This window comes from Pseudovirgaria hyperparasitica (genome assembly GCF_010093815.1).
Source record: "Pseudovirgaria hyperparasitica strain CBS 121739 unplaced genomic scaffold EJ05scaffold_2, whole genome shotgun sequence".
In the NCBI taxonomy this organism is placed as follows: domain Eukaryota; kingdom Fungi; phylum Ascomycota; class Dothideomycetes; order Acrospermales; family Acrospermaceae; genus Pseudovirgaria; species Pseudovirgaria hyperparasitica.
The window spans coordinates 601,400-616,544 of NW_022985550.1; the positions used below are offsets into that span (position 1 = coordinate 601,400).

At 55.1% G+C, this 15,145-nt stretch overlaps 4 protein-coding genes across 4 annotated transcripts; 1 reads left to right on the forward strand and 3 right to left on the reverse strand.

The window, feature by feature from the left end:
- Window positions 1–1,063: 1,063 nt before the first annotated feature.
- On the reverse strand, window positions 1,064–4,885 carry EJ05DRAFT_434330 (uncharacterized protein; the record flags this gene model as incomplete). The annotated part of the gene is made up of 1 exon (XM_033741650.1): window positions 1,064–4,885. One exon carries the CDS (start codon window positions 4,883–4,885, stop codon window positions 1,064–1,066), a length of 3,822 nt encoding a protein of 1,273 aa, XP_033604167.1.
- Window positions 4,886–5,897: 1,012 nt separating this feature from the next.
- On the forward strand, window positions 5,898–7,867 carry EJ05DRAFT_182899 (ribosomal protein S5 domain 2-like protein). Its single transcript, XM_033739602.1, has 4 exons — window positions 5,898–6,279; window positions 6,461–7,059; window positions 7,226–7,472; window positions 7,782–7,867. Exons 1-3 carry the CDS (start codon window positions 6,017–6,019, stop codon window positions 7,393–7,395), a joined length of 1,032 nt encoding a protein of 343 aa, XP_033604168.1. The 5' UTR covers window positions 5,898–6,016; the 3' UTR covers window positions 7,396–7,472; window positions 7,782–7,867.
- Window positions 7,868–8,178: 311 nt separating this feature from the next.
- EJ05DRAFT_507355 (uncharacterized protein) lies at window positions 8,179–10,664 on the reverse strand. Its single transcript, XM_033747915.1, has 2 exons — window positions 10,414–10,664; window positions 8,179–10,351 (listed from the first exon to the last, which is right to left on the reverse strand). Exon 2 carries the CDS (start codon window positions 10,286–10,288, stop codon window positions 8,582–8,584), a length of 1,707 nt encoding a protein of 568 aa, XP_033604169.1. The 5' UTR covers window positions 10,289–10,351; window positions 10,414–10,664; the 3' UTR covers window positions 8,179–8,581.
- A 1,577-nt stretch (window positions 10,665–12,241) lies between these two features.
- On the reverse strand, window positions 12,242–15,056 carry EJ05DRAFT_472689 (Endopolyphosphatase). The gene is made up of 3 exons (XM_033743233.1): window positions 14,607–15,056; window positions 13,994–14,543; window positions 12,242–13,946 (listed from the first exon to the last, which is right to left on the reverse strand). Exons 1-3 carry the CDS (start codon window positions 14,833–14,835, stop codon window positions 12,470–12,472), a joined length of 2,256 nt encoding a protein of 751 aa, XP_033604170.1. The 5' UTR covers window positions 14,836–15,056; the 3' UTR covers window positions 12,242–12,469.
- Between the last annotated feature and the right edge of the window lie 89 nt (window positions 15,057–15,145).

Here is a 15,145-nt window from a genome sequence, read left to right on the forward strand (position 1 = left end):
GTTGAGAAGCTGCCTGGCTGACCTGGAAACGAGTTAGAGGTCAGACTCGACTTGAAAAACTCAACCCAGAAGCTCACCGTTTTCGGTCTCGTTGACGTTCAGAAGGTTGACAGCATCGACAAGACCATCATCTTCAGCTGTGCTCCATGTTAGCCTTCACAGTAATTGCCATGGCAGGTCAAACACTCACCGTTGGTGTTCTCGTTCACAGTCTCGGAGTCAACGTCAGCTTCAACTTCAGCGTCAGTGACCGCATTGTTGCACAAAACCGCGTCAACACCAGCGTCAAACAAAGGACCGACAGTGTCAAGCTTGTCAAGCGGTGCGTGTTCGTTGGAAGTCATGTTGTCAGACACGATCGGCGTTACAGAGACGAAAACACAGGTCCAAGTAAGTAAGAAAGGTGGTGAAGGAAGGAAGTAAGAGACAGTCCAGGATATTGTGGGCGAGGAAATAAGGTGTGGGCACTGTGCGGTGTGCGAGCTCGTCGCTGTGCCAGCGGAACGCGTAGGTGAATCACTTTAGCATATTCAACGGGACACGACGTCATATCGAGCAAGTAAACAAGGCGTCACGCACGACGAGAAGGTAAACAAGACGGGCGTGACAGAGGGTCGCGTGGCGCGGGGGAAATGAGACGTCAAAGTGAATCAAACACACAAGAAAAGAAGGGTGAAGTGGGTCAAGGAGTGTCAAGTGAACAAGGGAAAACTTGGACTTGAAAACCGATTGCGAGAACAGCTTGTGCGTAATTTCGTACTGTAGATATTCCCATGTCCTTTCCGTCCGTCTAGAGTGGAGATGCTAATGCTATGGGTATGATACAATAAAATGGCGAAACAAAACTTTGACTTTACCTGACGGCCGTTGCTGTGCTATGCGTACACCAGATGCAAACAATGCACTTTAGCCGCCCTCGACTCCTTTTTCAAGACCCAGAAACACCAGCGCTTGGCATTTGTACAGGGGTTTGCCCATCCCACTATGACAATGACAAGCAGGACAGAACACCAAACGCCGTGCAATAACAAACGTAATATGTACGATGAAGTGAAGGTTGATTTTAGGTAGAGGCCTCCGTCATGGACCCAGCGGGCCGGCCGCCACCAACGAGCTCCATGATCTTTCCTGCAACAGCAGCGGGATAGCCGCGGGACAGACCCTCGTTGACGATGGAGACAGCATTGGTACGGTCCTCGACGGCCATATATGCACGCGTCATGGCCTCGTAGGTGCTAGGCTCACGTTTGTCAGCGGGCACCATGTCGTAGATTGCCTTTGCCTTCTCAATGTCCTTGGCCATAGCCCAGCCATGGATGAGAGAGTTGGCAATGTATGGAGTCATCTCCACGCGGTGAGAGATCATACCACGGAGGATGGCGTCAGTCTCGGCGATCTTGTGGTTGGCGGCCATGGACTCGAACAATGCTTGATAAAGACATGCTTGAGGGCGGATGTCGGTCTCGTTGAGCACCTCGTCGAAGAGCTTCCTTGCGCCCTCCATGTCATGCTGGACGCAGCCTTTTGCGTGGATCAGAGAAGAGTAATGTACAGCCTCTGGGGCAACACCAGAGCTGCGAATGTCGCGGAGAACGGCTTCGGCAGCGTCCATGTTGACAGGCTCGAGAGTCGCATAAGTGTCGATGAGGAGCTTGTATGTGTGTGTGGTTGGCTCAATGTGCTTGGCACGCATGCGCTCGTAGTAAGCCAACACCTTGCTGCGATCACGCTTGGTTGTCAGGAAGAATTGCATCATACTGTGGTAGGGTGCCGGGCGGGGCTTGTAGTTGGGCATGCTTTCCATCTCCTCAAAGAGTTCTTCCGCAAACTTCTCATCGCTGACGCGGCAGAGAGCATTGACGATCGTCCCGTAGGTGACACTGGTAGGACGAATACCAAGATTGCGCATCTCGGCAAAGTAGAACAAGCAGTCGTCGATACGTCGCGCCTTGCCGAGCTTGCCAATCAAGGCATTGTATAGGAACGAGGACGGCTCAACACCCTCGGACTTTGCACGCAGAAAAATCTTGACAGCCTCGGTGGCCTCGTCAAACGTCTTTGTGGATTCCTTGAGGGTGGTGATGTATAGGCCAAAAGTGTTTGCAGAAGGGGCGGCGCCGAGGTCGAGAAGGTCTTGATGGTATTTTGCAGCTAGTTGGCGTTGGCCGGTCGTGAGGGAGGCAGCGACCATTGCATCTAGGATGGTGACCCATCCGTAGCGGACGATGCGGTACTGGGGCAGTAGTGGGACATCTTGTTTGGCGAGAGCGAGAATGTCTTGGCAAAGGTTGAACCGATTCTCCTTGGCAGCGGCAGTGATCAACTTTGCGTAGGTGAAGAATCGTGGATGCCTGCCAGCTCGTCGGATGTTCTTGAACTTGGAGAGAGCCTCGTTGAGATGGGAGGAATACTCTCCGTACGTCTTCTCAAGAAGGTCCGTGATGGCGACAGAGCCCTTGTTGTCGGTAGTGGCGGCATAAGGGTCATGATTGTCTTCATACGGGGCGACAGGTACGGGAGCTGGCGGGGCTTGACCCATGATTGGGTAAGGTGCGGGACTGTAAGCAGGGACAGCGACAGGGTATCTGTATGTCTGCCATCGCTGAGAGATGTCAGGGCGATCAAGCTTCATCAGGGCTTTCTCTACCACGGTAGTGGTCGCGTTGTCGCAAGGCAGTCCAGTCATCATGACTACCTCGAGGAGATGAGCAAGGCGAGCAGAGTTCGCAATGTCCATGGTCGAAGAGTTCAGAAGCATACCGGCCTGCACCTGTACAAGGAGGGAGAGATCGTCCCAGCCAAGTTGAGCGACGCCCTCAGGTCCAAGACCAGCGAGCAGGTGGCCGGCAACGGGAGCGACAAGGCCTCCGTTTTCAATCATGGACCACATGAGCTCCATACTGGCCTTCGCAGGAAGTACGATGCCACGCTTGATCATGAAGTGGCCCAAGACCTCAATGGCTTCGTCAATCTGCTCGACGACGTCAATCTTGGACTGGCTTGTCGAAGACTGCGAGTCTCGAATGCGGGCCATCATCTGCCTGGCCTGGCGCAGACCGCGTTCGGCCTGGCCACTACCGATCAATGCAATCGCATGCATGGCAGTCGCCTCGATAAACTGTGGCTTGGTGCTGGCGACCTCAAGGACCTTCCAAAATCTGTCCGATTGTTCGACGTTGCCAGCCCGGATGTTCATTGCACCCATAGCCATAGCGGGACCGCTGAGATCCACATCCTCCGGAAGGGCATCAAAGGCCTTGTTTGCAGCGTCGATGTTGTCCACATCCGCAGCACGAATACAAATTGCAGCGAATGCCGTGACACGAGCCTGTGGGCTGAGGTATTGAGTGGACCAGGTCATGGCATGCTCGAATGAGCCAACCTTGAGCCATTGTGGGACAAGCGCCTTCAAGCCGACTACATCGCGTAGGCGCACAAGTTGCTCATCCTGAACGAGACTGGCTTCAATCTTGTCCATGAATTCGGAGGCACCTTCGAGCCTGTCGCAGATGCTGTACGCCTTGATGAGAGACGCGTATACTTCGTTGTCTTTTCGGGAGATGGAGATCTTCCCGCTGTCATGTGATATGGCGAGGTTCTTGTACTCGTCGTAACACTCTACAGCACTGCGAAGATCGCCGGACTTGCCAAACGCCTGGATCATGGACACAAACATGTCAGGACTGGGCAAGACATTGTGGTTCTCCATATGTGCGAAGACGCGAACCATGTGTTCCATGTGGCCGGCTTCGGCGCAGGCAATGACCAACATGCGGTAAGTTCGCTCCGAGAATGCAAGTTTTGCCTTGGACGACGTTGCAGCATCGAAAACCTTGACAGCCATACCGACAGAGTCGTCTTCGCGAAGGATCTCGAAATCAGCCTCGTTTGATTCAAACATGAATTTTCCCGGCTCATCCATTCCGCCGTAGCGGGCGCGCTTCTCCTCGAGCGCTTGCTTGCCAGCAACCACATCGAGCGACCGGACGGAAAGCACTTCAATCAAGGTGGCGTATGTAGACGAGTCTGGGGTAACGCGACGACGGAGCATGTCCGAGTAGACATCGAGGGCCTTGGGCACAACCTGATGCTTGGCCCTTGGGGTGTTGATGGTAGCGGTGAGGAGGATGTTGTAGGCCGAGGACGGTGGTTTGATGCCAGCCTTCAGCATGGCCTCAAACACGACGGAAATCTCTGCATACTGCTTGTTCTCGGCGAGTTGCACCAGGTGTTGGACGAATTGTTCGGCCTCGGATGAAGTGGAAGAGGGGGCAGTAGAGATTGATGCGGGAGATGCCGAGCGATCCGACGTGCTTTCTTGAACACTTCCAGGGGACTTGGGAGACGCGACAGAGATGGAATCGTCCTTCGATCTGGCCACCTCTTCCGCAATTGCTTCATCAACCCGAGCGAGAGCGGCAGCCTCTGCGCCATCATCACCAACCACCTTCCTGAAGTCATCGACAGCACTTGTACTGTACGCACGATTTACACCGCTTCTGACAGCAACATCTTCGGGATCGATATCGTCGACATCTTCAACAGCAGTGGCCTTGGCCTTGGACGAGGGCGGTTCTGGCTTCCATTCTATCCTCTTTGTGAATTGAAACTGCGACCACTCTTTGTCATTGTGCTTCTGCCACGCGGCATAGTATGCGGCTAGACCAGAGTCGTTGTGATCATGGTGCGAGACCTTGACGCCGTGCTGATTGGTGGCAGGGTAGTTCTGGGCAGGACCAGACTTGAATCTGCTGGCAAAGTTGCCAAAGGAGTGGTTCTGGGAAGCGTATGAGGACTGCGAGGCCGCGACGACGGATTGAGCGTAACCGTGGGTGAAGGTCTTTGCGAGACTCTGGCGTGCTAGATGGAGTGTCTTAAACACCATTTAGTAGACGGGGGAGCCCTTCAAGATGGAAGGGTGAGACTGTGGCGACGGGTTGTTAGCATTGGCGCGCAGATGGGAAAAACCATGTACGTACTGATATTCTCGAGTCAAGGAGCTTGTGCAGGTTCATCAGACGACGCGATGCCGTCAAATGAACGCGCTTTGGGGTATATTGGACTCGGAGTTGGGATGGTTGAAAAGTTTTGGATGCGAAATCTCACACAGAGGGATTCGCGACGGAGGGAGATGAAGGATAGTGGCAAGTGATGGATGATGGCTAAGGAACGAAGGCAGAGAGGCAAAAGCTGAGGATACCAGCCTGAATGTAAGACGTAATGCAGGAAGAGGAGAGAGGGATAGAAGGGGGAGTGAACAGTAGTATAGAATGAAGTGGTCACCAACCCAGCAGAACTCCTGTACTAGGGAGTTAGTTGACGTTTTAGTGCGGGTAATACTGCCTGGGAAGGCTGACAGAGACGCGCTAAACCAGAAGAGGAATAGACTGCACTCGGGCTCCGAAAACGTCCTTGAGTCCCCGACACGGGCGAATACAATTAGAGCGCGCCTGCTTGTTTTGTGAAGTTTGTGGTGCCGTTTGGTGACTCACACACGAGTATTTGTCGGAATCATTGTTGTTGTTGTCGTCGTCGTCGTCGTTGCCTCAGGCTCACACTGCTTTTTCTCCGGACCAGCCAATCACGCCGGACGCGCGGAACAACTCCCATCTCCGCGCCCGCCGCACTCCACTCAGCCAGCCCTGTCCGTACAGGAGGAATCAATTATTAGTTGCTTGTTACGAAGGCTTACAGTGCAGTGCAGTGCGCAGCCATCCATCAGAGCTGAGAGGCGCTGGACCTGGACCTGGAATCCCACAGACTCGGAGACGCATTGATCGTCCGTTAACGCCGTCGTCGCGGAACCTTGGCCCCCCGTTTTTCCCCACTCCACTGCAAAACGTCGTCGTTTCTATCAGCTCAGCTTCTCAGCCCGCCCTGAACACTGAACACACGAGCCCCTCTCAGACGGAGTTGACGGATCGTCCGGAAGAGAAAGAAACGGCTGCTGCCTGGCATCACGCGCCTGAATCCTGCCGGCCGGACGTTGTAGGACCACCAACCAACAACACGATACATGGCTCTCCCGCTCAAGGCTGTGTCTGCCCCCGGCAAGGTCTTGCTGGCAGGTGGCTATCTGGTCCTGGATCGTGACTACACCGGCCTTGTCTTTGGCCTGGACGCCCGGATCCATGTTGTCATCCAGCCTCTGCCCACGCCGTCTGGCGTTTCTCTGCAGGAGATTATCGTCAAATCGCCGCAGTTCAAGGACGCCGTCTGGCAGTATGGCTACCGACAGGCAGCAGACGATGCCGGGGTCGAGGTGACGCAGCTGGACCCGTAAGTGGATTCCTGGTGTATTCTTCGAGACTCAATTGTGTTTCCTTTTTTTATTTTAATGTTATCTCATTGTTTACATTGCTCGTCTGAGACACTCACTCCACCTCTGATCCCCCTTCCCTGATTGGCCAGCCAATAACTACAATATCAAAAAACCACAACACTCACTCACCACCCCCAGATCCCGCACCGGCACCCTCAACCGCAACCCCTTTGTCGAAACCACCCTCGCCTACGCCCTCTCCTACATCACCGCCCTCACCCACGCCCCCATCCCCGCCTCCACCATCACCATCCTCGCCGACACAGCCTACTACTCCAACACCCCCTCGCCCTCGCCCAACAACCCATCCTCCCAATTCGCAAACTTCGCCGTCCCGCTCCACTCCGCACACAAGACCGGCCTCGGCTCCTCCGCCGCCCTCGTCACCTCCCTAACCGCCGCCCTCCTCGCCCACTACCTCCCGCCCACCTCCTTCTCCCTCTCCCCCTCCCCCTCCACCAACACCGACAGCAACACCACCACCAACACAACCAACAAAAGCAAAACCCACCTCCACAACCTCGCCCAAGCCGCCCACTGCGCCGCTCAAGGCAAAATCGGCTCCGGCTTCGACATCGCCTCCGCCGTCCACGGCTCCGCCCTCTACCGCCGCTTCTCCCCGTCCATCCTCGCCCAAACAACCTCTTCCACCCCCGGCTCCACCCCCGGCTTCGCACTCACCCTCACATCCCTCGTCCAGGACACAGCAGCACCCCCAAAATGGGACACCCAAATCACCAAATCCGCCATCTCCATCCCTGCCGGGCTCCGCCTCCTCATGGCGGATGTAGACTGCGGATCCCAGACGCCCGGGATGGTCAGGCAAGTCCTCGCGTGGCGCGCTGCGAATCCCGGTGCCGCAAATGAGATATACAACGCGCTGCAAGCCGCCAACGAAGCCCTCGCCGCCGAACTCGTCTCTCTCTCCTCCTCCCCCCAAAACCAATCCCAATCCCAACGGCAGGACTACACCCCCCTCGCATCCCACCTCGCCACAATCCGCACCCATCTCCGCGCCCTCACCGCCGCCGCAAACGTGCCCATCGAGCCAGTCGAGCAAACACGCCTTCTAGACACGATTTGTGCGGTTGAGGGCGTGGTCGGTGGGGTTGTGCCGGGTGCGGGCGGGTATGATGCTGTTGCTGTGTTGGTGGAGGATCGGGAGGATGTTGTTGGGCGGTTGGGTGCGGTTTTGGGGGGGTATGCTGCGGGGGATGCTGGGGGGGATGAGGGGGATGGGGAGGGGGGGGATGGGAAGGAGGGGGACAAGGAGGGAGAGGAGAGGGATGGGAAGGAAGGAGAGGGGGAGAAAGGGGTGAAGATTGGGAGGGTGGGGATATTGCCTGTGAGAGAGGAGATGGAGGGGGTTAGGGAGGAGGGGGTGGGGAGGTATGAGGGGTGGGTTGTGGTTTAGGTGTGTTTGTGTGTGTGTTGATGTGTGTTGGTGGGGCTGCGGAAGGATGGAGGATTGGAACGGAACGGAGGGTGAAAATTCAACATTTACGTGTGCATATACATACATACATGCAGTCAGTGTGCTTCAAGGTTACGCCTAGAACCACGTCACCTCAAGTCACATCACATAACATCGTCACAACTCACTCGACTCACTTCTCACTCGAACTCACTACTCACTCGACTCACATCCTTATTCACATACTCAAACAAGAGACAAAAAGCCACAAAAAAGAAGAAGAAGAACCCAATAATGTGTTTGTGTGTTTGTGTACGTGTGTGTGTAAACATCTATATCGTCACTGTCGTTACCCTTTACCCTTTACCCAACCTTTACCGTCATCTCATGTTTCCTGTTTCATGTCCATGTTCAATGTTCATGTTCAATGTAGTAAGAAACCAAAAAAAAAGAAGAACTCCGGCTACGCTTTGCTTTCCTTTCTCTGCTTGCTTGCTCGCTCGCATGCTTGCTTTGACGTTAGCCATGCCATGCCATGCCATGCCATGCCTTGCCATACCATCATCCATCGAGCTTAAGCGTAATCCACATGCTCGCCTTTGTTTGTGTACGTTTATGTCTGTATGTGTGTGTGTGGGCCCATTACATGCGACAGCCTCACGGGAGTAGAACGAAAAGAACCAGATAATCTTCTTAATGCATCCAGAGAGTAGTACACGTCAGCCCATCATTCCACGTCTCCCAAGCCAGTCCCTCTCCCACCCTTACCCGAAAAGAAAAAATAAACTCCGGCCGTCAGAGAAAAAGAGAGAAGAAAAAAACAGTGACCAAATCAAGCAGTCAAATCAATATCTTGCGCTCCCGCCTCCACTCACGATTGGCGGCGGTGGCACAGAACTGCCGTCTTGATAGCCCATCGGCGGCGGCGGGTAGCCCATTGGAGGAGGAGGATACGCGGGATGGGACTGGGGATACATCATGCCTTGGTGCCGAGCCTCGCGGTCTCTGCGCTCCTTTTCCTTTCTGCGCTTCCGGCGCTTCGTCTCTAGCTCCTTGCACTCGTGTCGATGCTCGTTCATCTCCTTCCACTCGGAAAAGGCTCCCTTGATACCGAGGGCGGCGATGCCGACGGCGGCCGCGTCCTGCAGCATGTTCTTGCTCTTCTGCTTGCGTGCAACCTCGGCGGTCATCTCGCCCTCGGCCACCATCTTGCGGCGCTTTTCGCTGGCAACCATGCTGTTGTAGACACCGTGTGCGGCGTGGATGGTTGCGATACTGGCAAAGCCGGCGGTCAGCAGCTCCTTACCTCGCATCTTCTTGCGTTTGGACTCGATATCCGTGGTGGATTCCGAGTCCGAGCTGCCGCCGCCGCCGTTGTCGCCGCGGGTGGCCTGTCTAGTAGCCACTGCGCCGGCTCCGGCCGCTGGACCTGTCATCGAGCGTTCGTTATTATTGTTTGCTGCATCGCGTTGCTTATCATACCGACGGCCGCGGGACGGCACATAGCTGTCTTCACTGGACACACTCCGGGACCTGTCGCGGTTTTTCCTGGATCGGGACTTGGAACGGACACGGTCGTAGATGGCCTTTCCGGCGGCAAGGACGGCTCCAGCTCCAGCAACGTCGCGCACGGTACTTCTGCCCTCGGACCTGTCGCGGCCGCGGGATCGGCTACGACCAAAGATGGAACGGGACCTGGAGCGAGAACGAGAACGAGAACGAGACTCGGAGCGGCCTCTTCCACCGCGAGATTGAGAGCGGGAGCCATTTGCAAGACGGTTGGCAACAAGCCCACCAAGTGCGGCCTCGGCAATGTGACGCTTACTCTTCTTATCGGGGTCTCTGTCAACGAAGCCATCGATGCCAGCAGCACCAAGAGCTGCCGTGGCGATTCGCTGACCCTTCTCGCCCGTCCACGGACCAGGAGCCTTGCGAGACCTAAAGGCTTCGACAGCACCAGCTACGACAGCAGCCTTGGCGGCTTGCTCCCATTTTCCACGAGACTGAGACCGCTTACGACGTCCGCCATGGCTTCTGTCTGAAGACGAGTCGCTGTAGCGGCTTCGACGATCACGGTCACGACGTCCTCCACGGCTGCGGCTGCGGCTGCGATTGCCACCAGCCAGACCACCGAGCACGCCACCGAGACCTGCACCCTCAGCAAAGTCCTTGAGTTGGTCGCCAATAGACTTGCGACGATCACGGCGGGGCCTGTCATCGTGGTCCGAGTAGTAGCCATCATCGCGGTGGGAGCGGCGTCGAGGCTCGCGTCGCGAGCCACGATCAGAGTAGTAGTCGTCGTCATAGCCTCCTCGCGAGGAGCGAGGAGCGTCGCGGTAGCCACGACCGTATTGATCGCCCGGAGGAGGAAAGTTTCGGGGGATATCTTCAATGTCGTCGTCGCGGGGACGGTAGGCTAGGTCGCGGACCGGAGCTCCCGAGCCTCGCTCAATATAAGTGTCCTCGCGTGTGTAGTCAGGGTCTCGTTCTCTGGTCCTATGTCCACGATAGCGACGGTCGTCGCGAGGGTCATCGTAGCCGTATTGCGACATGGTGGAAATGGTGATGATGCTCGCTCAAGTGATGTGTTCAGTCCTGTTCCGTAGTCCGGCAGTCTATCAACACAGTCAGTTTCACAGCTCGGCTCACGATGGCAATAGAGCACGACAGAACGTACGGTATGTCCAGAGTAGAAATGTAATCTCGTAACTCTTACGGTTGAAACGCAAGTAGTGGTGGTCGAGCAATGAAGGCGAGAAGGGCGCTGCGTGAGACAGACGAGGCTCAGAGAGAGAGAGAGAGAGCGTGTGTGTGGTGGGGTGATGGTAGTTTGTTTCACGCAATGACGGGCGCTCGAGCAGGCAGCAGATATATAGACAGACCAGGAGAGTCTGGAAGATCCGGTCAGCTAGGACAGCGGCGGTGGTATGGGTTGTATGGGTTCGATGGAGGAGGGATGTTTTTGGTCGTCAGTGTGATGGAGCGGACGGACAGTGACGGCAGAGGTGAAGAGGGGGGTGGTGGTGGTGAGAGAATGGAGATGGGCAGTAATGAGTGGGCAACAGTGGGCGATACTGGGCAGCAAAGATCTAGCGGGCAGCACCACCCACGATGACACAACCCCCCTCCCCTCCCCCCCTTCTCTCCCGCCATAACCGGGCTCAGCCAGGGTAAACAAGGGCTTTCACACATTCACACGCCTTTTCCTTTCTACGTCTTTGCACACCCAGCCTGACTGCCCACAGCCACAACCAGCCAATCATCGCTCGCGTAGGGCCGCAACCACGCCAAAGTTAGACTTTTTCTCGCGTGCAGCCCGACTTTGGCAGCCATGCGATCGTGACGTCACTGACAGGGACAGCGACACAACAGCATCAGCACCGGCATCGACGACGACGACAACAATAATAAACGAGGCCTTTCTTTGCGTCTATCGTGACTTTGATCCATCTATTATCCAGTGTGATGCTTGGAGTTAGTGAATGAGTAAACGCAGCTGACCGCAGCAGCGAGCGTATATATCTACCCTATGTCGACAGTCCACGTCCACCCTCATCACACGTGCCCGGTCAGCTCGTCTTCCCACCACCACCACCACCACCACCACACTAGGTATCCATGATATGCAAGTAAGAGAGAGGTTGTGGCGCAGTCTTCACCCTGCCTGCTGCTTGCTCAACACCGTCGCTGTCGTCATTCCTCATTCGTTACCGGTGTGCTGATGCTGTTGTTGCTGTTGTTGCTGTTAATAATAATAATAATATACTAGGGTGGCCTGCGGCCGGCAGACTGCGTGCAGTCTCAATTTAAGGCACTAAGGCACTAAGGCACGCCGGAAAATCCACGGCTAAGACGTGCGAATTTTCAAGCTGCTACCAAACGCGATACCAGAGGCTTATAAACCTATCTCGTCCGTGAGTATAGCCCTGCAGAGGATAAAAAGTATATGAAAATACTCGTCGTAGGCAGGGCTACAAAACTGGGGACCAGATTTTTGAATTAGGGCCTGGTTAATTTAATATGTGGCAAAAGGTGAGTTTTTAGACGTGATTTTGGTGAGGGCGCTAGCGGGCGCTAGATAAAACATTGCATCTTTTTATGATTCCTTTGGAATATCACCTCGTCAGGATAATCCCTCTAACCAAGCACTCAACACTTTCACACACACCACTTTTGTTTTGCGCACTTATCGTCGTATCTAGTCGTCATATTCGGCGCCGACGCATGGTCCCCCCAGTATTAGCCTCATCTACGTAATTAACTGCTGTACATACATATTGCAAGACAGACGGTCAGTCAGTCTCAGTCAGTCAGACCGGCAGACGCCCCTCAACCCTTCTATCCACCGCGCTGCGTAAATATCTCGTTTCAGCCCTGAAACCGAACACTGCCCCGGTCGCGGACCAAAGCTTTTTCCCCCCCTTCGTTCGGACCCTGCCGCTGCCCCTTTTCTTTACTGTTATTTATTCCTAGCCATGCACGTGATTGCTACTGCGAATGAAATGCCCTTCTGTGTGTGTGTGTCAAGCCACGAAGCTTGTATACCTAGAGAGCCATTCTAAAAAGCGAGTGTATTACACGGGGAAAATGCCATATTTGGATGCTACATATGCCCCCCCAATTGCGCCCCAGAGATGCAGCCAGACAAAAAACTCTGTACCATATGCTGATTCAAAATGCTCATCATGCTTTCCTTTCCACTGCCTTGCTACTCTTCTTCCTCCTCCCCCTCCTCAGACATCCCCCTCAGACACGCCGACACTCTCGACCGATGCCGGGTCGACCGTCTCGACAAACGCTCTCCGCACAAACGCGAGCCATTGTTTCGTCTTGTGCTTTCTCTTCTCGTGCTTCTTCTTCTTTTTCTTATTCTTGTGCTTCTTCTCCGCATCGACCTCTCCCCCTACCACATCACCCTCCTCATCGTTCTCATCCCGCCCTTCGTACTCTTCTTGTGACACGTCAGTCTCGCCCGCAGACCGATACGCGCCAATCTTCCTCGCCAGTTTGACATAGCTCCGCACCGTGAGGTCCTTCAGTCCAAACTCCTTGTCGTCAAACGTGCTGTACTCGACCTCGTACTTGAACTCGTTTGGATGGGGCTCCTGGTCCTTGTGCTTGTGAGGGTGCTTGCCGTGGTGCTTGCCCGGCTTCCAGCGCTGGCCATCGACGTCTTGGGCGGCACCGTTCTCAAGGCCGGAGAAGTCAGACACGTCATCCTCATTATCAGATGGCGTGGTGAAGTCGTTGTTGATGTGTGTCAGGTTGGCGAAGAACTGCGTGTAGCCGAGTAGCGACAGGGGCTGAGGTGAGTATGCAGGACCGGGCGGGCTGTGTTTCGAGGGCGGATGGGGAACGGTGAACTTGTACTTTTTCTTTTTCTTCTTCTTCTGCGCATCCAGGTCGTCGTCGTCGTCGTCCGTCTCGCTCTCCACTTCATTCGCCCCAGCAAGAACAGTCTGCTGCTGCAGATATCGCCCGCGCACCACAGGGCTGTCTGCGTGCTCCAGGCCGCTCGTGTTGTACGAAAAAATGCGCATGGTGGGGAAGTAATTTGGCACCACACTCGCCTGCACGTGAGTCACACTGTATCTCTCACCCCACTTGCCTCCGATCTTATCGCGATAGGCGGCGTGTCGACCACCACCATGTGCCTTGCCATGCTTCTTGTTCTTGCCCACACCAAGCCATGTGGCCAACTTCCTCCAAGACCAGGCCGTCGAGTCTTCCCCATCACACTCCATCTCGTCATCTACATCGAGAGCTTCAGACTTTGCGGATGGCGGAGTAGGGAGTTTGCTCCACTCATCCCGCAAGTCCAGCAAGTAGTCCGTCGCCGAGTTGATCTTGATCTCATCGCCCAGAAACTCACGCTGGGTCGACAACGGGTCCATTCGCCCGTCAAGCACATCCGGCCTGATCTCGCTAAAGTCTTGGAGCATGAAATGCGCGATGTTCATGTGTCCATACATGCTGGCTATAATCACATCGCGATACTGCTGCATCCACAGTGTGTATTTTTGCCAGCACGTCTCTTCCCAACTCTCCTTGTTCTCTGTCCGTGCTGGTGGAACATGTCCGATCAGGATGGCCTTCATGCCGCGCTCACGCATGAATTGCAGCTGGATGCGCAGCCACTCAAATTGTTCGTAGCCAGGCTCGGATTTGGCGGCGCAGCCATCAACGGCGGAGTTGGAGGCAAAAAAGTACCTGTTCTGTTTAGCAATGACAAAATGCGGAGGTCCTCTCACACATACATGGTATTCATGCTAAAGATAGCCAGCCTGTTCGGAATAGCCTCGACGTAGAACCAGCCGCCTCTCTGGAACTGATGACGTTGCTCCTCCGGGATAAAGCTCCGCCACACGTCCAGATACTTGTTCGTCCAGAAATTCGGCCCCTCTGTGAAGATGTTGTGGGGAAGAATATCGTTATTCCCAATATTCGGCACCACAGGAATCTCCAGGGCGTTCCGGGGATAGTCGTCCCCGCCGTCATGATGCTTCCGCCCAAACACCTCGAGGAACTTGGCCACAAGCAGCTGGTTCTGCTCGACCACAGACTCCGTGCTGCGCGGCAGCTTCTCATCGTTGTCGTGCCGCGCCGAGTCGCCGGTCCAGATGACAAAGTCCACCTCATCCTTGATGTTCTTGTCGATCCAGTCAAACGTCGCGTTCACGAGCGAGATGGGCGAGTCACAGCTCGATGTTTCGGCGCCATAGTATCCAGCACTGCCGTTCCCTCGATGGCACGTCCCCTCGGCGTCTGTCGCAGCGTAGGTTTTGTAGAAAGGGTCAGGATGGAAGTCTGCAGTCCGCCCCGTTAGCCAAGTCCCAGACCCCCCCAAACTGTGTCAAGCTCAAAACTCACCTGTGATATGCAAGAATCGCCCATGAAGCTTCTTCTTCCTCTTCCCTGTCACCGATCGTGAAATACCACCATCAACACCACCACCACCACCAAAGCCAGTCGTTGCATGTGCAGCAGCAGCAGTAGTACCCGGGCCGAAGCGTGGCACTGACAGAGCTTGAGCTGGCTGCCCGAGTAGTGCCGGTACCAGCAGCAACAGCTCCAACGGGAGCTGGTTCAGTATCCGCATCTCTTTGACCTGCCAACGCTACCTACCTAGGTGACATTTGAAAAAGAACTCGCAAGGTTGAATGTTTATGTGCGTGCGAGAGACCTGAGCGATCCAATTTTGTATCTGGTTTGCAGTCGGAGTGTCCAAAGAAAAGAAGCAAAAAAAATGGTTCAACATGCGACTGACATGCAAGAGTGACTTTCTGCAAAACCGACCACCAGACACGCTGCGAATGACCCATGTGGATTTGCTCCGCATCATGAGTGGCTGGCGCGGACGCGGACGTTGCCTAGCTGTCTCTTAGCGCCCCCTCAAAGCCCCCACGTGG

Excerpts from the sequence above, each read along its gene's own strand:
- EJ05DRAFT_507355 (XM_033747915.1), bottom strand. The coding sequence starts at position 10,288 with ATGTCGCAATACGGCTACGATGACCCTCGCGACGACCGTCGCTATCGT.
- EJ05DRAFT_182899 (XM_033739602.1), top strand. The coding sequence starts at position 6,017 with ATGGCTCTCCCGCTCAAGGCTGTGTCTGCCCCCGGCAAGGTCTTGCTG. Across the intron at positions 6,280-6,460 it reads GAGGTGACGCAGCTGGACCC|ATCCCGCACCGGCACCCTCA; the intron begins GTAAGTGGATTC and ends CACCACCCCCAG. Across the intron at positions 7,060-7,225 it reads AAAATGGGACACCCAAATCA|CGCCGCCGAACTCGTCTCTC; the intron begins CCAAATCCGCCA and ends CAACGAAGCCCT.
- EJ05DRAFT_472689 (XM_033743233.1), bottom strand. The coding sequence starts at position 14,835 with ATGCGGATACTGAACCAGCTCCCGTTGGAGCTGTTGCTGCTGGTACCG. Across the intron at positions 14,544-14,606 it reads GCGATTCTTGCATATCACAG|ACTTCCATCCTGACCCTTTC; the intron begins GTGAGTTTTGAG and ends GGCGGACTGCAG. Across the intron at positions 13,947-13,993 it reads ATCTTTAGCATGAATACCAT|GTACTTTTTTGCCTCCAACT; the intron begins GTATGTGTGAGA and ends TAAACAGAACAG.